The sequence below is a fragment of the Vanessa atalanta genome, chromosome 16 (genome assembly GCF_905147765.1).
Source record: "Vanessa atalanta chromosome 16, ilVanAtal1.2, whole genome shotgun sequence".
Lineage (NCBI taxonomy): Eukaryota > Metazoa > Arthropoda > Insecta > Lepidoptera > Nymphalidae > Vanessa > Vanessa atalanta.
Window position 1 is genome coordinate 106,416 of NC_061886.1, and position 23,150 is coordinate 129,565.

The window sequence follows — 23,150 nt, forward strand, 5'->3', positions numbered from 1 at the left end:
GAATGAATTGTATAATCTGTTTGCATCAGTTTGTCTCTTTCGTGCGTCTGTAGTCAAAAGGAGATGGATGTATCGTTGTTTTCGAGCATGAATATAATTTGCACGAGCGTCACTCCGGGGTCGATTTAAATACCTACTACAACGCAAAGCGCTGAGCACAGACTGCGTGTCGCCATTTTGTGTAGCGTGGTGGGACATTACACGTTTAGTTACAATAATGTTTTTAAAATTTCTTTTTTTCTAAAATTTCTATCAAATAAAGTCGTAAAGAAATAGGTTTTATTATTAAATATTTCAGGAAAACATATACAATTAATGCATGTTATATTATTTCTAAATTTATATTTTGATTACACAGTTAATAGCTCCCAAACAAAAAGTATTTAATTATATTATTGGTAAGCGATGTCATGTTCAATAAATAAACATCTCAATAAATCTGAGCACTCATATTATGTAAGTGAACAGAAACACTTCCACGACATAATTTCAAAGCAACAATAGCACACCGAAAGTGTTACTTACGTTTATGGCAAGACAAACCCATGTTCCTATAAATTGTCTCTCGCCTTGTTCGACTTCCCATGGCCGCGCGCGTGGTAAGTACGTACCGTAACACGCACCATATTTAGTGGCTATCTAGCATTACCATAAGAGCAAGCTTTCCCCGCAGTGAAACTCAACACGGCGCTGGAATTAAATTATTCTTGTGTTACGTGCAAGTCTCGCTTCCTAGTTGAGAGAGTGTTTTAGTCTCCAGTGTGAGGCGACTGCGGCGTGAGCTCAGACCTGCGCTCTGAGAATGAAATTAGCCTTGGCGAGCTCCGAGCGCAACATCCGCGTGGTTGGGTAGGGAAGTACATGTACGGTGGCCGAGATAAGAAATCCTCTCTCTGTCTATTTTTTACTTTTTATAAATATTAAGTAAGTATTATACTATAGCGACTGTGAATTTGAATATTCGCATGAATTTTAGCAGCATTTCTACGTTAAATCGCAATTACGATTATCGTTACTAAAAATGAACCAGGCATCTTATCGTCAGTAGCGTCATATTGGTAAAAATATTTGTGCATTATAGAGGCATCATGCTTGCTTGTTAAATAAAATAAATCTGCCACCGGTAGAAACTCATCGGGTATATTGTATAACAAGGATTGCATCCTATTGCATTTTGCAATTTGAGGCGAGTTGGAGGCGACCGTTTCATGTGAGGTCTGTTATCATCTACAGCGTTATATTTGTGTATATTTTTCTCTTACATAACGTTTCTCTTTTAAGCTGAAACAGAATAACTTAGGAGTGGAGCGGTTAATGTCTGCGTGGTCAGTGGGCAGCGTCAAGTGGACCCTTCACAACACGTATGCTGGGTGTTGTGTTACGAGACTTTGGCCACAAGAGCCTGCAGTTTATAACACACTTGATCACTATCTTCCTTGTTTATACAGAATTCAGTTTAGTTTTTTTTTTTTACTGAGCTGTATTTGGAAAGATATACAAAAGAGATTTATTCATTGCCAATGTAAAGTTACTGTTCTCAGAGATTCAGATTCAATTTCAAATCTGACTAGTTGTCGCTGTAGTTCGCGGGTTCGCTCGCGTTTTAGAGATTGGTCGTCAGTTGATAGATAATAAAAAAGTAGCCTGTGACCTGCCTTAGAGTTGAATCTTGCTTCATACCAAATTCCAAAAAAAAACAGTAGTTTGGCTGTGAAAGCGTAACTGACAGACATACAGAGTTACTCGCGCATTTGTAATATTAGTAAGTATATATTATAACAATAAGTCTTTAGTACACGTATTGTACTTTATATGTGTACTATATACGAGACATAGCCTTCTAGCACACTTTTACTACTTCTGACTAGACAGACATTCCTAATATATTCTGTATACTTACTTAATACACAATACAAAGTGCTATTACTTTAAGTATTCGTTGGCTCGGGAGTGTAACACTTACGATTCCGACTCGGTTTCAAATTCAGGACATGTGATAAACTAGCGAGGAAGTTAATTATTTGATATCGGGAAAGTGTCAGACGGGTCTCGTCCGCCGGCTCGTCACCACTTGCTGCGAAAGCGTTTTTGCCGTGAGCCATTATATTTTTTACGATGTTACTTATTCAATATACATATATAACTATTTGAATGAACATTTAAACAAGCTTCATGACAGGACAGGACAGATGAATCTGTATGTTTATTCTGGATAAACTAAACAGTTATTAATCAACAATACATCGATCCTACTAGTCAATTTATTCGTGGGTAGTTTGAGTTAAACACGCCCGTTTCATAAACATTCTGAATACATATTCCTTTTGATGCTTATATGACAAGAAATGAGATATCGGCCCGCATGTCGCCTTCGGCTGTTCTTATAGTTACTCCTCCATTTCTTGTTGACGTAGCGTTAAGCTGTATGCCCTTTACGCTTCCGCAATTAATGGGCAATTCTGGACATGGACATTCTGAAATATAATTTCAAGTCGAACGCGTCGTTTTTTCAGTTATTGCGGTCGAATACACGAAGAGAATTTTTTTAATACAAGCGATGTATCTGATTTTTAAAGAATTGTAAAGGTTGCATCAAAATAATATACGTACATAATAAGGGGAAAAGCTTTTAACATCCAGTTTCCGATTTCATGAAGTCGATGAAATCTTGGTGGGCGCAAACATTCTGAAATACCCAATTAAAAAAAATAAGTTATATTGAAAGTCATAAATAAAAGATATGACAATTAACTAAATACAAGTGTTAATAAACGGAAGCGTCGAGTTAGTGTTTGTTGATTTTTAATTTTAAGTACATATTTTAATATTGCTATGTGGTGAAAGATTTACCTACTGAGTTTGTGACTACTGAGTTTGTAACTACTGAGTTTGAGTTTGAGTTGACAATAATAAAAATAAGTTGAGTATTATAAGGTGCTAGTAAGAGCTTATTATTTAATTCCGTGACTGTTTATTTTGATTTGAATACTAAAAGGACTAAATTGAGCAATACTACATAATCACATTAGGGCAATTACATCCATTATACATAACGCATGTCATGAAGCCACTTGCGTATTACGAGTTCATTGACTTTACAGCCGTTTTAATCTGAACCTCATGCGTTTAGATCATAACCATACTGCTCGTAGAATATAACCTTTATTCCGATTGCCTTAGGAGCTATATTATTTATCACTACAAGCTTATTACATTAAGATTATACAGATAATAGTGTTACTCAATTTTGCACTTTATGTACGAACGTATAAGAGCGATGCGTGTCGTGTCATCCTCGGTAAACGTTGCAAGCAGTGAGGTTGAACGATACGTTATTTGTAATCAGTTGGTGACCGGTGTCGTATGTCTCGCTTGTGTCGCAATAAATTAATGTAATCGATTAATTTATTTAAAAAACAATCAATCTCCTAACTGAGGTATTCATATCAATTTATTACATCTCGAACAACATTCTGCGATCTTTCGTTTATTTGACTTTAATTTTAGTAAATAAATACATAAATGTTTAATTAATTTTTCGAACTAATATTATAATTACAGTAAAGATCCAGCAATCGATATTCCTGGGTTTTCTTTACTTTTGAGAAGGCTTTGAGCTCATTTTACCAGGATGCTCCAAGTCGGGTCGGTGGATACACATGTGTCTGATTTTCATTATTTATTTAGTGCTTGTCTGGGTTTGACCAGCAATCATCGTTTAAGGTTCGCGTGTTCCAGCTACTGGCCTTCCTCGTCTCCTATTGTAATTAATAGTTTCGATACTACATGTAAGTAAATTACTTAAACACATTTGGTTTTTATATCTGTAATCAGTGTTAGCGATTGTGTTAGTTTGTGCGTATGTTTGCGTCGCGTAGCTGCGAACATTGGTATTGTTCAGTGCTGAGTGCTTATTGTGCGCGATGTCTTATTGTATCAGCTCTTTCCGGTCGGGTCGGATTGCCGACCCGTCGGACTATGAACGTGAGGGAACAGAGAGTGCATCTGTGACTGCGAAGTTCGTTTTAAAAAGATCTGTGATTATAAGAGTGAGGTAAATAGACTACGTCTGAGTCTGCACACATATTAGCGGACTTTATTTCCTGGGTGGTGGAGTCCTTAAGTTTTTTTTTTCGAAATTCGCTTAGTTAAACTATCCATTCTCGCCGGAAAGACGTATCAATCCTTCGCGAACTTGTACCGGCTTTGGAGCTTTTTTTAAATACGGTATAAGGTTACTAAAATTCGAACAAAAATAATTGTATATGAGAAAATGATATTTATTGCTTATATTTAAAAACCAACTACGAGCAGTTCTTAATTTAGATTGTTTTTAGTTTCTAAAAGAATTAAAAGGGAAAAATTGGGGCCAGAGGTGAGGAGAGGAATAGTCACATCACATTTACCTAATATATTATTATTAATTTCGAGTGAGGTTAGTTCGACGAGGAGCGAGAGGCGGCGGCGGGCGGCGGGGCAGCGGGGCGAGCGGCAAGACGGCAACAAAATTGAAATGTGAACGCCTCATGAATTATTGAAGTTGGCGGCGTTTAGCGACATTACCGAGATATTGCCTCTATTTATTTATATGAGCTTTGGCCTAAGAATAAGAAAGTCCTGGAAATGTCATGAGTTTTTAATGTAGCCGATTGTTACGTAATGTCAGGTGGTACATTCGACTGTCTTATTTCATGCGAAAAGGAAAGGACCACAACATCAACAAACTAAAGTAAGTATGACGCTTTGTTTATTAGATTATCTCAAAGCTCTTATAGCGATAAGCGAGAGATATGACATATTATACCAGAAGGCGGATCTCTTGCGTGCATTTTTCCGGGGTCGAAGTTGCCGCTAGATATGCAATTGTCTGTCCGTCGCTTTGTGGAGAAGAAAAAGGTTTTTAATCAATAATCCTCTCAGTATCTCAAAGTTCTGGAAGAGATTCTTATTGATATTTGTGTGCAATAAAGAGATTTACAATATCAACAACAACGACGAAAACACTTATATTGTTACAGATAATGTTGGTTAAATAAATAGAACTAATTTATTGTCACAGTGGAAGACGAATATATTCCAATATTCTTGCCATTTCCGGGCGGCCGGCAGCTCCGCGGCGGGCGCTGCGTGACGTGTTGCAGTTCGGGCGGGTAATTAGAGTACCGGGGAAGCGATTCGGGTATCACCCGCAATAAACTTAATGTTGTCAAGCTCTGCCAGCGACGCCGCATTCTCGTCACTTCGAATCGTTCGGGTTTATGGCGTTGGATTGTTTTAGATCTTGACGCTTCCGTTGGATTCGTTCGTGTGTTCAATTTAACGTTCTTTATAGTTTTACATATCTCATTATACATCGTAATATTGAAGCTATTTTAATGTAACAAGAAATGTAAGGTATACAGAACATTGGGCAAATTAATATATTTTGGGCTTTTAATCCAACAGCGGCTGATTTTGTCGGACTCTACGAATAAAACGACCGAATCGACAGCCTCCTAATTAAAATTGGAAAGAAACTAAAATAACTATCACCATTTTCATTTGTCCCCAATAATTTAATGATATACCTACACGCACGGTCCCGTGTCATCGTAGCGAGGGCGTGTGGAGTCCCGACTCCCGACTCCCGACTCCCGAGCCGCGCTCCCGGCTCCGCGGCGCCGCTACCCGCTGTGTCGCCGCTCAATCAACTTGTTACTTGTTTTCAGAAAACAACATCGTTCGCCGTCAGCTTTGTACGAAATGACCATCAGAACACGAAATTAGGTCGCGTGCCTCGTGTCTTCGCTGGAGCGACGAGGAATTCATACGCTACGTTTTATGGCCGCTGACAATAAAATGTTAATCTGTAAGACAATTCATTATTAGTCACGTTAGTAAATAAGCATTGTGATAAAACAGGTCAGTATATTTACGGCTTACAGTACACAATTTCGAAGATTATCTCAATATTAAACAAAATTGGTCGGATACAATGACGTCTATGATTTACATGATTTATTCAAATTTATTTGAGGAAGATGTAAGAATTGCTGACGGGCGAGACGAGCTGAGCCCCTAAGCGGGTAAAATTACAAGATCTACCTCCGACACAAATATAGCCATACTTTAACCCTTCTAAATCTGCTTAATTCAAGTTACATTTTATAATTTCAGTAAGGACTTATAATCTTTTTGCAGAAACAACTCGATTGTTTCTTAATAACACTAAGGTGTGTTTGGGTAACGTGAGACGTCAATGTTGTCGATGTGACGCTTTTAATCGCGAGTCGACCCTCGCGTTTGTTTCTGCAGGAATTAGAAAATAGGAGATGCAGTTAGTTGAATGACGCGGTATCGTCGCGGTACTCAAAATTCAAATTCTTTAATAATGTCCGCAATTTATAATATTCTGAAAATACTCTTTGTTCCCGTCATGTTAATGATATGCTTTCCAATTACATCAATTTATTGCCTTAAATATTATGTATATAATGAATTGAGAGCATCCTTTTTTTAAACTCGATAATAAATATTTTAAAATAATCATGTAATTGGGGTCATATGCGGTGAACTTTTCGCACCCTTTTTAATTCAACGATGCAAATCATTAGAGCTTGTGAATTAACAGCGCAGAGCATCACACACAAGTCCCAGATGGCTTAGGTTGACACTAGGTGCACTAACTGCACACGACATGCGCCCTTTGTGTAAATAGGGACCGATCGTGCCACCGGCGCAAAACAAACATAGTATTTGATTAGTACCAACTGTCGCGTTTAGCTCAAATATAATTGTGCTTAAAGTGTTTAGGGTTTTCTATCCAGAAATCCCTCGGTAGCAGTTTGAACTTAATTTGGTTGTATTCACACTACCTCTTATAGAACCTCGAAGAGCCGAAGGTCCCGCGCCTGAACTCTTTCTTACTTCCTTTCAGTCGTATCTGATGCTGTCCAATCGTATTATGAGACGGTTGTGTCTGTGTTTACGCAAACACACTTCCATACCGTTGCCATTGTTCTATTCGCTTTAAACGAAAGTAAACAACTAAACACAAACGAAACCGAGCTCACTGAAACTCGAAATTTTCCATTTAGACAGAAATACCGGAAGAGACGAAGCGCAAGTGTTTTGAATATTACTCTTGACGTTTCACAAACAAAATATAAGGAAGACGTCGGAACGCAGGGAGGCTTTTTTGTGACAACGCGGGGAATGCTTACAGCTTGCCGTAATTAGCGAAATCGCGGACGAACAGTCTGACAGGCACGCCCGCGAGGCCTCGCCTCAGTGCAGGCTCACACGGATGGAAATTAGACTATACCTCATATACAATTTTATTTTTGACTGAACAGGCTAACTTGTCATGATGTATTTCTTTTATAAAAGGCACAGAGGAGAATGAAATCAGACAAAAGAATAAACGAAGACAGAGTTTTGGAAATGCGACTTGAAAAAAAGTGAACTATTCTTACGTTGATATAAGCTTGGGAGCTATTAAGCCGCCTTTTGGCCAGTTTGGCTGTGAAACAACTGCGTCGTCGTTGGGCAGGAAAGTATATACAGTATTTCTATCCCTGCAGAGTTTTTTCTATCGCCCGTTTCATTTAAATCCTTACTTCTCGTGTACAGATCAATAAAACTTAAAAAACTGAAAAAAGTGCTCGTCATTAATTATCTTTAAAACGTCCTTAAACATAATATACATGACAAGTACATGAAGGGCGCATCATTTATATTCTGCTTGGGCAAACATGGCAATTATCAACAGGGATAATAGCATTATTATTGGCTATGTTGCGATTGTGTTCATTAAATCGGGATCGACGAGTGTCACCCTCGCCTAGTCTCATGTTTAAATAACCTTGGCCGACGAAGTATTAATTTTCATAATATAAATATTATGTATCACACTCGGCCTCGTTACAGTTTTATATATATGTGTATAGAATCCGTACCCGCGCCGACGCCGAGTCATCCGCCGCTCGGAGCGGCGTGTTGCTACAAAGAGCATTGTGCAGGAACAAAGCGCCCGCCCGCACTCAGGTCACCGCCATCACCAGCCGATCATACCCCTTAATGACCCTATTCAGAACACTGCCGATGCATTATAAGCTTTCGTATGTCGATACTTTTACATTAACAATACTATTTTTTATAGCCTAGTTTAGTATTTAGGAGAGGCACAAGCAACTTAACATATTCGTACCCAATGTTGATGACGCATTAGTAGGAATGATTTTTCTTACATTGCCAACGGCCAGTGGTGGTGGTGACCAATATGGCCCATTTGCCTGTACCCCTACATATATCTTTAAAAAAATGTGGTTTTGTTTTAGTAGTTATATTATTATCAACGTTTATCTATAAGTCAAAACGTCTCGAGCTTTGCTCGCTTAAAAGTACATTTCGAAACTATCGAAGTAGCTGATCGAAATGTAATTACTGTTACATTCAGTGACTCAGTGCTCAAACTGCGGACTACCTGCAGAGGTAATTAAGTTCACATAAAGCCTGCGAATATTATGAAATTTAATGTTTATTGCTTAAAACCCGAGTAAATGAACCCATTGGAATAAACGATTATACATCTGCTCAAATTACAAGGCGCACTGTGCGCGCTCGAAATGTTCTTACAGCGCCTCGTTAATTGGTATCGATTTCGGTAAGTACCTTAATATTACTTATTGTTGACGATGAAGGAACTGTACGACTAAAACAGAAAGTGTTATATAAACATGTCATTCCGCTTTAAAGATTGCTACGGTAGACAAGTTGACAAAAATGTATATTTTTTAAATAGAATCTGCTTTCCGAACCGGTGGTAGCTTTACATTTAATTCAACGTGTTACATGACGATTCCAAAGTGCTTTTACGAGACTACTTCATCGCATTCGCATCGCATTAGCAGCCTGTAATTTTTCCCACTGCTGGGCTAAAGGCCTCCTCTCCCTTTGAGGAGAAGGTTTGGAGCATATTCCACCACTCTGCTCCAATGCGGGTTGGCGGAATACACATGTGGCAGAATTTCGTTGAAATTAGACACATGCAGGTTTCCTCACGATGTTTTCCTTCACCGCCGAGCACGAGATGAATTATAAACACAAATTAAGCACATGAAAATTCAGTGGTGCCTGCCTGGGTTTGAACCCGAAATCATCGGTTAAGATGCACTCGTTCTACTTGAATGAAGAATATTTTGATTTTGAATAGACATGACGATCGGTATAGAAGTTGGTGTGCTGCAGCGCTATCTAGCGGCGAGTTACAAAAAAGTTTCATAATAAATAAAAATCTCCATGAAAACACTCATAAATTGTCAACCTCCATGGCAAAAGGTTCATATAAGACATTGGTCGACACCTCATACAAACATGCCTACCACATCGTGTTTATATATCTTGCAAAATAATGTGTTCAAAGGATATTGTATACAGAATATTACATCGCCCCAATATTATTAAATTCTCTTTTAAGTTGTATTCTCAAATTGGACTCATAAAAGTGTACTTACGCACTCAAATATTACTTTATTACATAATTTGGATAAAAACAAGGTTCGCGTGTCGCTGTCTTCCATTAACTGATGTGCCTTAAACCGTTTAATCAAATATTCATAAACGTTCGACGTCCGCGAGGGCGACGAGAGGGGAAGTCGCGTTCACTTTACTCCAATATTCTATTTTTCCTCTCGGGGGTGCTCGATATCTAATACGTGTAGATTTATTGGTAATTACATTCAATGTCGACATTAAACTATGATATAATCGATTTGGCAGTTAATACAGAATCGACTGTGCCTCGATTAACTATGCAATACGGAGTTTAATTAGGGTTCTAAATCGAAACAATTAAATCGAGAAACGGGGACAAGGTACGGAGGGCGAACAATGGGCGAACACGAGAGTTGCTTAAAAAATAAACTTCCCCAAGGCCGCCTCTCTTCTTAATGAGAATGTTCGCACCAAATTAAGCAAGTGATCATGAGCACAAATTAGTTGAACAATACATTTATTGATTATATTACTGCACCAGTTGAGTGTTTTATTTAAAGTACAACAAACAAATTAATCATAGGAGTAGCCCTCACGTCCAAATATTTGGAATGTAATTAAATCGTTCACGAAGTCGACCTCCGGCCGGCGCCTGTGGGGTGGTGGCGCTGGGCCCCCTAACGAGTACGGTCAAATGAATTCGGTGCCATCGCAGGCAGTATATCACATTCAATTGCGTAACCCAGCCTACTGATTAAATGTATTGAGCGCGTTAGCGTTTTACGCGTGCGTTTATTTTGTCGCTCATTGTAACCGCAATTTGTGATTTTTGTCACGATTTGTGAAATAACATTATTATATAAATCTTCAGTGTGATTTGTGATATTGAAAGTCGTGTAAATAAAGTTTATTGTGATTTTATTTATCCATCACTACTCAAATAAGATAGAAGAAGAATGAAGAATGACATACTCCAATATATGTACTTATAACACGTTTCTAAAGACGCGTCGCCGAGACACCAGTGTTGTAGTCGTAGAGTGTCCGACGCAGGGCGTTTGTCAGCGCGCTGGGCTCGTGTGCGAAGTGATTGTTTTATTCTTCGCAATCTGGACGTAATTCCGAATTGATTGGATCCCCACTTGTTACGAGAATTCCGATGTGTTTTAATTTTATTGCTTACACTCGCACTAGGATATAACAATGAAGACGATTACTTAAAGCAAATAACTCGTTTGATTAAAAAATATTTCGTTTTAGGTATTCCTTTGTAGTAATGGTATCATACCATTAAATGAAGGCTACAGTCTCATAACATGTAAGCTTAACCGTGGGGTCGAAACTGTCACCCTTTATCTCTGTGGCTACATCGGTACACGCTTTATCTTATTTATACTTTATTTTTTCTTATTTCACAAAACGCTCATACAACTAAGTAAATGAGACACCATTACGTGCGAGCAATCGAATGTCTTAAAGCAATCTAAATCGAAGTGAGCTGACATTGTTTAATGGGCACAGCGTCTCCGCCGTCCCCGTGGCCTACGCCTCAGTGCTTCGCGGGGGAGAAATAAAGCAATCTATCTGTAAGCGTATTCGCACCGCACACGCCGCGCACAGCACACTCCGCACACACCGCACACACCGCGCTACGGGCTTGTATCCATTACTCTTGTTCAGAATTTAATTTAAGCCTCCTGCTATATTGGTCGGCTGCCAATACGATTCCGCGGCGGTCGTAAATGAGAAATAAACCGATCCGATCCAAACAAAATATTATATGTACTATCATATCTTTGGGAGTACACATCGCAAACGACGAATTTTATAAAATAAACGATTTCATTTTATTTCAGAGATCAATTCTTTGCGCCCCTCTGACACACCCCCATATTTTATACAGCTTAATCAATCATGGAATTTCCTAAGTGAGTGTTTTAGATTGAGTTTTAAAATTTACTTTCACGCCGGCCTTTTTTTATTGAAGGCGTTGTCGAAGTTTGCGTCTTAGAATTGCTTGCAATACGGGGCGCAGTCCCTCTTTATCCGTTTGGTTAGCGGATTTATTATCGGCTTCGTAAATATCATAATAGCATAATAATATCAAGTTACGAGGTCATTGTGTCAATTAAATGTAACACGTCGGCCGGTCCGGATGTTTGAAATGTCGTATCTACTCTAGATACGACATTTCTTCTGTTATAGAGATGGTTCAGAAACGGAATACGCAATTCTTAGTCGAAGGTAGTTGCTTCAAATGTGGGCTGGCACTACTGAATATCAATTATGACTTACAAACATAAATCGAGCTTTAAAGTTCAGTGCTGCTACAGAAAATTTCAAATACATAGTTTGTATTTATAAATAATTGATCTCGTAGTCGGCGATGGAAAAAAACGAGGAAAGGTGCTTTGGATGAAAATCTGACAGATATTTTCACAAACCAACATGCAGTAACTTCAGCATTGTGGTGGTATAATTTCTCAACACTCTTCCTAGGAACTTCAACGTCTTATCCAAAAAGTGGGGTATTATTAACAAGTGAATTCTTAACACAAATTAAGAATATGATAATTTAGTGAGGCTTGCCGGGATGTGTGTCCGCAATCTTCTGTTAACATCCCGTATCAGGGACCTTTAGGCTAATCTCGGAATTAAATTAAATCCGCAATAATAAACTCGACACCACATATTTCATCAAATATTTTAAATTTCTATGTTGGGAATAAGTTTTATGAGATGTCTGCTGTGACCTATGACCTATAACCTGGGCTGGAACAGGATCACTCGTCTTAACACGTCGCTTATCGTACTCTTGTGCCGTTCCGAACGAGGGAGGTTCTGGGTATCTTTGCCTGCTCGACTAACTTGCGGAATTTCGATTAAGGCATGCGCTAGGTTGGGTATCCATTACGGCCATTCAATATTCAAATACCATTTACGTAACAACCCTCTGTTTCAAATTGTATTGAATTACTAATTTAGCTCACGCAACACTTATTCGGCATTCGGTGCTGAGAAATCTTGTTATTATAATTATGATATGTATATTTAAACCGTGTTAATCAACATTTATGAAATTTAATATAATTTTTAAATTATTCACATTATATAGATAGGCGACCGGCAAATGACGGTAAATGGTTACCGCCGTTCATGAACATTGACGCTTTAATAAATATATTTTGACCGTTACCTATCGTTACCGATACTCCAGCGACTTTGGTAAGTTACACTAGCTCACTTTATAAACCTTAACAGTAGTAGTGCTATTCAGCGGTAGAATAATAGATTAGTTGGTGGTATCTACCCAAACTGGTTAACACAAGGACCTATCGAGAAAACATAAAATATTCATAACAGTTTTTGTTCGTACTTTTTCGTTTATTAAATTACAATCTAAATGATATTGTTAATGTCCAAACAGCAACAAGTGATGAAGTCATCGTTGCAGTAATGTATAAATGTATTACCGTTTCCATCGGCCGGCGCGCTCGGAAAATTATAGAATGACATCATAGCGTTTATTTCTCTCCGTCGATATAAATCTTGTAATGAAGTAATTGCTATATAATTCCACTAGTTCTGTGTTCCCTTATGAATAATTGAAACGAGGAGAGATAACAACACAAATGATTTAATATACATGAAATCACTATTTAGACTTAACTATTGTATTTCGCTTCGTCTTTTTCCAAATGTGACACTTGATGGGAAGTTATCTCCTCTGCCAATAAACACTCGTACGGCATCATACCCTCTGCCTGTGTTCCTTGTGCCCGTGTACACTGCACTACATGCTGTTTTAAGTAATTTGACCTACTTTTTACTGTAGGATTGATTTTCATTTTTGTAAGTAATTCTGATGATAATACAATGAGAGGTCAGGAGTTGGGGCAAAGTTCGTTTGTTTTTATTGAAAATAGTTCTAGGTATATACATATGTCTATACTACTTATAAACTCATATTAAATAAACATACGTATTAACCATTATTCCAGGGGTTTTTATTATTACGTGATAGTAATAACATCTAATATACTGAATACTATCTGTTGTCCCTCTGCCCCGAAGCGAGCGCCACAACAATTTCAATACACTTTGGTTATTCAAACAATGCTGTCGTATCGAGAAGAGTAATTCGCTTGCAGGTTTATATTCGCACAGTAGGGAATTTATTGTTCAAACAAAAGTTACGTTACAGCGAGCGACGAGCGACGTGCGACGTGCATCAATTCGAAGCTCTGCAGCCCCAGCAACAGCGTCGCCGGCGAGAAGCTAAACAGGAGAGCCGGGATATTTTCGTATGAGGTACTTTGATTAATCTCAGCTATCAAACACGAGGCGACGCGCGACGCTCGCTAGTCGCCATAACACTTACCGTGAATAGACATTACGTACGCAATGCAACGGCGGCAGGAGATGCATCGCTCTGACAAATCGTTCGTTTTATTTCGTTGTTTTGAAAATAGTAAAAAAAAAATTGATTGTGTTATCAACATTATATTAGGATATAAGAAGTCGAAAGTAGAATGTTACTGAGAGATCTGGAGGTCGCAGGTTCTATCTTTTCCTTGGGGTGTTGTCGTATTCAGTCCTCGTATATACTTATCGACAGATAGAAAGTAAATGGGAAAAGTTACGCTTGAATAAAGGGGCATTGATGTTTTTTCAATCCTGTACAAAAACCACCAAGTTTTGATAACTTTTTTGACTGATAAGATATCAATTTGCAATTATTGTGATTTTAATCTCAAAGTATGTAAAATTTGATTCTAAAAGGGCCCAGCCAACGCGGGACATCATTTAGTGCTTGTGTACTTGTGCACACACCTGTGCGCACACTTGTGTGTGTTCGCAAACAAGTGCATTTTCTACTCCCTTACTCTCGTAATTCGCTGCGACAGAGTTCAGCGGCGTTACAGTGATACACGAGAGTGTTATCACTACCTAATTCCGTCTCCTTGCTGCGGGTAATTTCTTAAAATCTTACAAACAACTATTCGTTGGAGGGACCCGAATTTCAAGCCTGGTCCTCGTTCTGCCGCCTTTTAAACTCCTCCAAAATTAGTGTATGTATATAGGTTAGTTCGTGTTCTTTAGGAGGGGTGTTGTCGCGTGTCTGAATCGGCGACGGATCATGTTGGGCTGACGGATTGCAGATCCAGGCTTGGCGTTGCGCCAGCGTCGGCGTGACGCTCTCCGGCGAGTCTCTTACAGTACATTTGTTCATAATAATATTTGCAGATACTACTTCTCAGAAATTGGCAATCATATGCTATTGACGTAAACTCCACTTTTCGAATGTCAATGTGTAAATATATAAGGTATTGTTTCTTGTAAGTCACATTCTTTAAAAATACATTTATAAATAATAATTGACTGTGATTTTGTTTTACGTAATAACATTGGTAATGTTGTTTGATGTACAAACATGTGTTTGAATAAACATTTGTGAATTTATTAAATTATAAAAAAATAGAGACAATGAAAGGACGGAACCATCAGCAGTCTAAAGGCAAGAAGAGGATAACTACCAATTTTGATTTGCATAATTTGTATTTATAATGATGCATTGCATTGCACTTGCATATGTTTGATGGAATTCTGATTTATTTGTGTACCACGCAGCGTGGTGGTATAAGTTCTAAATAGCGTTCTTTGTCTCAGCTCCCATCCCAGCAACATCAACGAGATCACCGCGTTTTGGTGCATTTACGTGATATGTTTAATTTCCTATTACTAATCTATTAAGTCGGTTCCAGATAAACGAGAGCCTGCTTGACTAATCTGATGTATTGCAATGTTAATTAAATTAATGTACATAATATTTGTACAGCGACGCGAATAAGATGTCAATATGTCCGTCTCTCGGCGACACTAATGACTTCATTACGTTCAGTCGACGAGCCCGTTTTCGCATATTTTGCAAATTATTTGGTGTTTAATGGTGCGTAAGCGTGACGTCACTGACGGAGACATATTTTCCTTGTTTATGAAAAATGTGCGGAAGTCAGTTTTTTGTCTTCAAAGACTCGTTCTTATTTGTGAAAACAAATTATGTTTACACCGTCTAGCGTTTGATGTTTCGTCATTTTTACATGGATAATATAATTTTAGCGCACTTTTAACTAAAATACAACTGTTTTTAAATTATTGTTCGAAACGTGAGCCAATGTTCTTAAGACTTTTTTTGCCCTGAAATCTCGTTTTTACGAAAATCTACCTTTGTTCTTATTGGGCAACAAAAGATAATTGTTAGTGTTTATTTTAAGACCCACTATAAATATAGTCATGTTAAATGACTACCGATTACTTAATATTGAAACAAGTGATCTTGTTGCTTATAATTGTGACAGTTAAAACCACTTACTGTTACAAAATTCATTAAATTCGCTTGAAGGTAATCTATGCTAATGTAACAAATCTGGCCTGTTGATAAATAACATTGCCTTTTAATAAATTTAAATCATTATTAGGTAATGCTTCTTATTTTGCACGAAATCATATATTAAAGAAGTCGAGAATTCGTTCTATTTGTTGTTCTTTAGGCAGGAAATTTAATAAAACATTGTCAAGTAAATGTACACAATAACCTGAAAAACCGTTTGTCATTTTAGAATACGAGCTAGACACACGTTACGTGTAAATATAGTTTAACTTTTCTTAATAAATTAGATAAGTAATGCAAATTTATCTGTAAATCGGACTTATAGTTTCTGAGATAAGCGCATTAGCACAACCTCTTCAGCTCTAAATATTAGGTACCTACAGATAAGCCGAGTAAGTCGCTTCAAGTTCAAGGAGAACGATTAGTCATCGTGAGATATACCTTTAAACAGTACAACGGTACAAATCCTCGGAGATAAGGAAAACCGGATTTTATTTGTATGGTCATAGGAATCAACCGTTTCGTTTTATATATAATGTTGGAAGATTAACAGAAACTATCTTCAAATAATATTATTCTGTCAGTTGATAAAGATTTGATTGTTGATTTAAATCAAATTGGTTTAGTGACAGCGCTCAGTCAAATAATATTATAAATGCGAAAATAACGGTGTTCGTTTGTTACGTCACACCGACGGAACCACTGAACCGATGGGAAATAAAGTTAACCTGAATGGTGGAGAACCAGATATATGACAAAGGCGTATTCGTTAAAGGATCGATAACGGACGACGGTGGTGTCGCGGTGCCGACTGGTCAGTGTTTACTGTTTAACTCGTTCCGCCGACATTGGTCTTTATGTTTTACACTGCAATAACAATTTACAAGAATTGAACTAGTAGTCTTTTATACGCAGGTATACCGGCTTCCCGATGTCCTCGTCGTGTGTTGTAAGGAACTCATTGAAGCAAATGATATCATTGTCGTCTTGGAGCTTATTCCACCATACTGGTCCTATAAGGGTCAATAAATAATATGTACATTGTACATATATCATTCATCCGCTGAGCATGATATGAATTATAAACACAAATAAACCAAAACAAATCCAAAGTCATCGATACTTGGCCTGGATTGAACTCGCGATGCATGATTAAGATCCTCATAGTAAAGCCACGTGTCCATCGCGACTCCCTTACTTCCACTAAACCTAGAAAATATTAAATACATAACAATAGATTAAGTCTCAATAAACGTAATAGATATGAGTATATTTGTAATAAAACTACTTTGAAGTGAATCAAAATCGTAATCTCAATAAACCGTAATAAAAGGTAAAGCCGGTGCCTACACATGTCCATACTCCGTCCCGACATAAAGGCATTCTTTAATCAAAATGAGGAATGCTTTAGAAAAATGGGGGATTATTCAGATTATTATTCCGTTTGAGCGAATTTCTTAAACGGCTCCGGATTTCCCTAACATCACAATAGATTTATTAAAGTTACCTTTCGGGCACGAAAATATGTATGTGACTACATCACAAGATTAAACTATATTTACAACTAGAATAGTTAAGCACAATCAAGTAATCGTTACAATTTTTATTTATTTTTAAAGTGATTAAAAAATAATTAATTAAAGTTGAGTCGAGATTAAAAATGTAAAAAATATTTTGAAAACAAATCGGGCGTGATATTGTGCGTGCTTCATATTGATCGGATTCGGATGTGAAGTAATTTAAGTCAAACTGTCAAACGTGACAATAGTTGACAGGTACGCGGGCCGCGTCGTTCTGTAATAGTCGGAGGTTCGATTCACAACCTAACAGAAAATTTACAACTAGCTAAAGGGAAATTAGATCAAAAGAATCTAAAATTCTCTAGAAATGTATATGTACTAATTACATTTATATATAAATAATAAATATTTATATATACATATATTGATTGGAGTCGGGTGCCAAGACACGGCTCGTGTTCAATATAGATATATCGGATAGCAATAAGCCACGCCACCGGAAATTCATAAGTTCATTCAGTAGTCCAGGATCACCTTCACGAGCCCGCAATAACTGAGGATTACGCGATCGGTCCCTAATCCGGGATTACATACAAAGGGCCGCTGTTTTCCCCAAACAACCTTTTATCTGCTTCACAAACACGGTTTTCCTTATTGACCTATAGTTTGTTTTCTTGCGATTTCGTTACGGCTTAAGCAGGACTCGGAGATGATAAAACGCATCCCGTTTGGATTCAAGTGTAGGAGTGATCGCCCTGCGATAGGGACGCGTTTTGTAGACGGATGGAAATTGTTATCAAATGTACTTTTGTATTGTATTCAAGTTTTAGTATATAATATCCTAATATTTGTAACTTTTAAAATATAGTTACTCGTTTTATTATTTAAAATAATAAAATAAATTTGATATTGTATCTCATATATATAACCTCTTTCATCTTACAACGACTCTTATTATTATAACAGGTAAGTAAATTCGTAACATATTATATAACCATCGTCATAATAACAGATCTGGAACAAAAATCGCGAGCATACTTAAATAATAATTAAATTGCATAAAGTAATATCGATTCGCGAAACGAGGTCACCGACCGCGACACGTCCCCGGCGCCCGACCGGCCCCGGCGGCGCGGCAACCGACCGTGCCGCCATCCGGCCGTCTGATCGCGTGCAGCGTACGTTCTACACTACTGCCGACGCACCAGCCCGCAGCCGTGCGCCGTTAGTCCGTCGCCGAGCACGGCCGACGCCGCCCGTGCCGTATCTCCGCGCACGTCGACTTCCCGTTGTCGCGTTGCGTAATAGTCAGTACGAAACAACAAAGGAACGACTCGCTGCCGCAAGCGTTTCGAGGTTATAGACGGTTGATATTTAAACGTAGACTAGGTACAGTGTATGTTCCATCGCCATGGACAAAATCGACCCCGAGCTACTCATCAGCTTGGTGCACAGCCGGCCGGGCCTGTGGGACAAGAGCTTGGAGAGCCATAAGGACTTCGTTTTGAGATCGAACGCGTGGAAAGATATTTGTAGGATTCTGAATCCCGAGTTTAATGATATGCCTCGTAAAGAAAAAAATGTGTATGGTGAGATAACTACCACGTACCCCAGCATTACATATGTTCTTACGACAGCCTGCGTCTAGCTGGTTCGTATGAATGCGTGACTTGTGTAGTAATAATATAAAAAAACTTTTTTCAGTCAAAACGGTTATGAAGAAATGGACCAACATCCGAGACGCATGGAAAAAGACAGTTTCCGAGGATAAGCGGAAGTTTAAGCCATACGTTTATCACGAACAATTGAAGTTTCTTCTGAAGAACTATAATAAAGGTGACAGCACGGATGCAGAAGCAAGCAAAGATAAAATAGAAGAGTACAATAGTGACGACGCTTCAGACAGCGTAGCGAGCAGTAGCAACAGACCAGCCAAGAGACTGAAAACGCACGAGCAGGACGAACAAGACGCCGGCTACATTCATTACATGGACGTAAAGTCTACACATGTCGAGGACGCTCACATCTCATTTTTCAAAAGCCTCCTACCGAGCTTACACAAGCTGGACGACGATGAAACATTAGAGTTCCAAATGGGTGTGATCAAACTGATACAGGAAATAAGGCGAAAGGCGAGAGTGCAGCCCTTCCACGAGCCCTATATGCGCTACAACATGCCGTCGTCCAGCTACGAAATGGTAGAAATTAAAAAAGATATCGACTAGCTTTACGTTAAATTTAATTTCTTAAGGAATTAGTTTTAAGTATTTTATACTATTTAAAAATATATTAAGCGGTTACAGATATTCTTATGTTTTGTAAAATATTAAAATTCAATAATGTACGTCTGACTGGTTGGTCATTGAAATAATGTCAGGATCTTGTTAGTGCAGTAACATAAAAGTTAAGAATAGCAGGAAATAAAATAAATTCAATAAGAAAGTGATGCTTATTTTTTTATAGCGCATTAAATAAAATTATAAATGTTATGCGAGATTTTTATTTCTATAATTTTTACATTATTAAGGAATAAAGTTTATTTTTTATGGTTATCCTTTTTCAATATAATTATTTCTTAAATTTATAGACAACAAGTGAATATTTAGCACTACCATGTAATACCACTAATACCATTGAATGTCGTTAGCTTACTTCAATATACCAACGCAGATCATTTTTATCTTCCTCATATTTCGTTAGTAACGGACCAGAAATGCGGAATTTAAACAGAAATGACTTGTAAATAAGTAATATTTATATGAAATTGACTTTCAGCGTTTGTAACATTCCACGCGAGGGGGTCTTGCCATTGGGGATTGAATAAAAAATACACCATTGATTTGCGTGAATTTCAAAGTATCCCCGGGGGGCAAGCGGAATGCTTTGTAAACATGGCCGGCCACGTCGAGCCAGCATGTCAATAGGCCTAATAGGTTGAAACACAGATGATCCATTCTAGATAACGGTTTACCATACGTCAACTTATGACAGTAAGATATTTAAATATATCTGCTTAAATACAAATGTGGTCTATTAATTACCCGCCTCGGTACCCGCTCACCATAAACGACACAAGCAAAGTTAAAAGATTTAAAACACTAAAGCGCATTATTTGCTGCCCTTATTTTCTTTTAATCAAAATTTAAGCTTGAGTTGGTAAAACTATATTAAAGTTTTGGATTTAATGCATCCGGGTGACTCGTTAGGGACAAACTTCTGTAATATGCCGCGTTGGCACGGAATCAAGTTTGATGTTACAACAGTGGCTATGCCGTGTACACTCGTGTAGGCAACGGTTACTGAAGATTAGGAGTATAATTTATATCTCGTATCCAACAATATTGTATCTTGAGAGTTGGAAAATATAATTAATACTTAAATATTGATTATTATCAAACTTGAAAATGTTTATCATTGACTTTTATGGACTATCCCTATTTCTAGATATTTAGAAATGTTATTTTAAGGAGAACGAGACGCTTCGTCGTCCAGTCCGCTTAGAGAATACAACAGCCGCGGTTCAAATTAACTTTCACCGTAACAAACGTCGTAACGGTATTTTCCTTCGCTGGAGACTACGTGATAACCGCAAGCGTTAAACACATACTATATCTTTATACTTTGGTTGAAGTCATGTAATATAAAATTAAATATATATATTTTTTTTTTATTTCGACCACACTCAGTTAAACATCTTTTAAAACACAATTATTCGTGACAAGTGACGTATAAGTTATCACTAAATAGTTTAACTTATCATTAAGACAATTCAAATAGTCAGAACTGATGCTTGTTGAGTAATCATTTGATAAGGACTATTCACTAGACTTGACTAAACATCCACCCAGCTGATTGTATAAGAAAAACATAACATTGGAAATTACACTCTAAACCAAACACTATAAGGAGCTAAATGGATTAAAGTCAATTTTAAGGAATCTCTTAAATTAGATTCAAGGGATTTTAAGCTCTATGCTTATAGGGATAAAATTCAAATTGTTGTTTTGAGTGAGTACCGAAGGTTAGGAGAGGGTAAACTTGACGGCAGAGTTGTAAGTTGGGAGTTTACTCAGAGCGTTAATTTGTGTTTCGAGTCGGCTCGTGGAACTTGGCAATAATGTTGGATAACTATCAGTTACAATTGCCGCCTGATAGCGTTTATCCAATGAAACTTTGCAAACCCTTCAAATTGAAAGAACCCTCGCAACCCTGCCTTCTCGAGGGTTTGAATATAAAAGCCCTTTATATTTTGACTACTTATGTGATCGGTATAAGAATAATATGTTTTCGTTTACTTCTTGTATCTCAAAGCAAATATATTTCCAATCTATTTCGTATTCTGTCGAGAACCGAATTCACCATCTTAGCTATTTTTAAATGAAATGCAAATGTTTAACGGATTGCTATCCTACCTCAGAGTCGAGCGTGACGCCAGCGTTGGAGCCCGAGAGGAACAATGCTTTCAGACAAATTGCCGTGAATGCCTGCAGCGAGAATTCGAATTTTGTCACAAATATTGAATTACCATGACATCCTCAAATTGCTGTCCGCGTCAGACCTTATTTACCGGTTAGGCGCACGCGACTTTTGCATTATTGAGAAACGAACTTCGCTGCAAGGCTTTAAGGCTTATTGTTAATTGTCCCGGTAATCGTCATGTCTCTCGTCTTGTGGCCGGTCCAAGTTTTGCCCAGCTAGACTCCCCGGCGACTGGGGCGGTTGACGTTCGAGGCATTTCTCCAATAGCTATGTACAATTTGCTTCATTACATTGTTCACCTGGCAACAGTATTGGCTGAAGAGTCCAGAAGTCTGACGTCAATGCACACATCATGCCAAGCTTTCACACTTCTGTTGAAATCTGGCAAATCATTGTTTACTACAAATATTTATAGAGTAATATTCAATTAAATATAAATATTCTTGACTAAGTCACCATGTGTTCTTAGCAATACCAAGACACATCTGTCAATGTAGTTATATGTAATAGCTTCAGATAAGTATTGAGTACTTATGTATATAGTATTTAAATGATAAATCAATAATATTGACTATAATTTGCTTCAGTGCTGACTCTTCCCGGTACCGATATTTTTTAAATGACTTATTTCCTAAGTAATAACTAGTACAGGTCGGAGGAACCGGCGAAAGAAACTCGGTGGGTATTTGTTTTGTCAAATTTTATTTAAATACCATAGAATAAAAAAATATAGATTTAACCAAAACGATATTCAGACTTCACCTTTAATAAAATAATACTTAAAGCGATTCATGTGTAGGTACTTGTTATTGCCATTAAACATTTGTGGATCCATCTTAACATGCCGGCGCTCACAATGAATTCGATTTGAAAGCATTAGCAATCAAGTGTTTAAATCAATTGAAATATAAAACTTTGTTATACCCTGTTAATATTAATTAACTTATTTATTTATGCTGTATTGCAAAACAAAATGAAATAAATAGATAACAATTAAACACATCATTTAATAAATTAAATTACCAATTTACTCATAAAAAGTAACAGTCTGTTCATGTCCTACTACTGGGCTAAGCGCTCCTATCTTCTTTAAAGATAAGATTTGGAAATTGCACTACCACACTACTCCGATGCGGTTTGGAGGATACACGTGGCAGATTTTCATCCTGAATGCAGGGTTTTTCAGGATGTGACCACTCACCGCCGAACACGAGATGAGTGTTGAAGAGGTTTGCTCTCGGATTCATTGCTCAAGATTCAAATCTTCTAACCACTACTCAACTACT

At 37.7% G+C, this 23,150-nt stretch overlaps 1 protein-coding gene across 1 annotated transcript; it reads left to right on the forward strand.

Moving 5' to 3' along the window:
* Nucleotides 1-18,625: 18,625 nt before the first annotated feature.
* On the forward strand, nucleotides 18,626-19,846 carry LOC125069907. The gene is made up of 2 exons (XM_047679518.1): nucleotides 18,626-18,974; nucleotides 19,090-19,846. The coding sequence occupies exons 1-2, from the start codon at nucleotides 18,797-18,799 to the stop codon at nucleotides 19,608-19,610; spliced, it is 699 nt and encodes a 232-aa protein (XP_047535474.1). The 5' UTR covers nucleotides 18,626-18,796; the 3' UTR covers nucleotides 19,611-19,846.
* The last annotated feature ends 3,304 nt before the right edge of the window (nucleotides 19,847-23,150 follow it).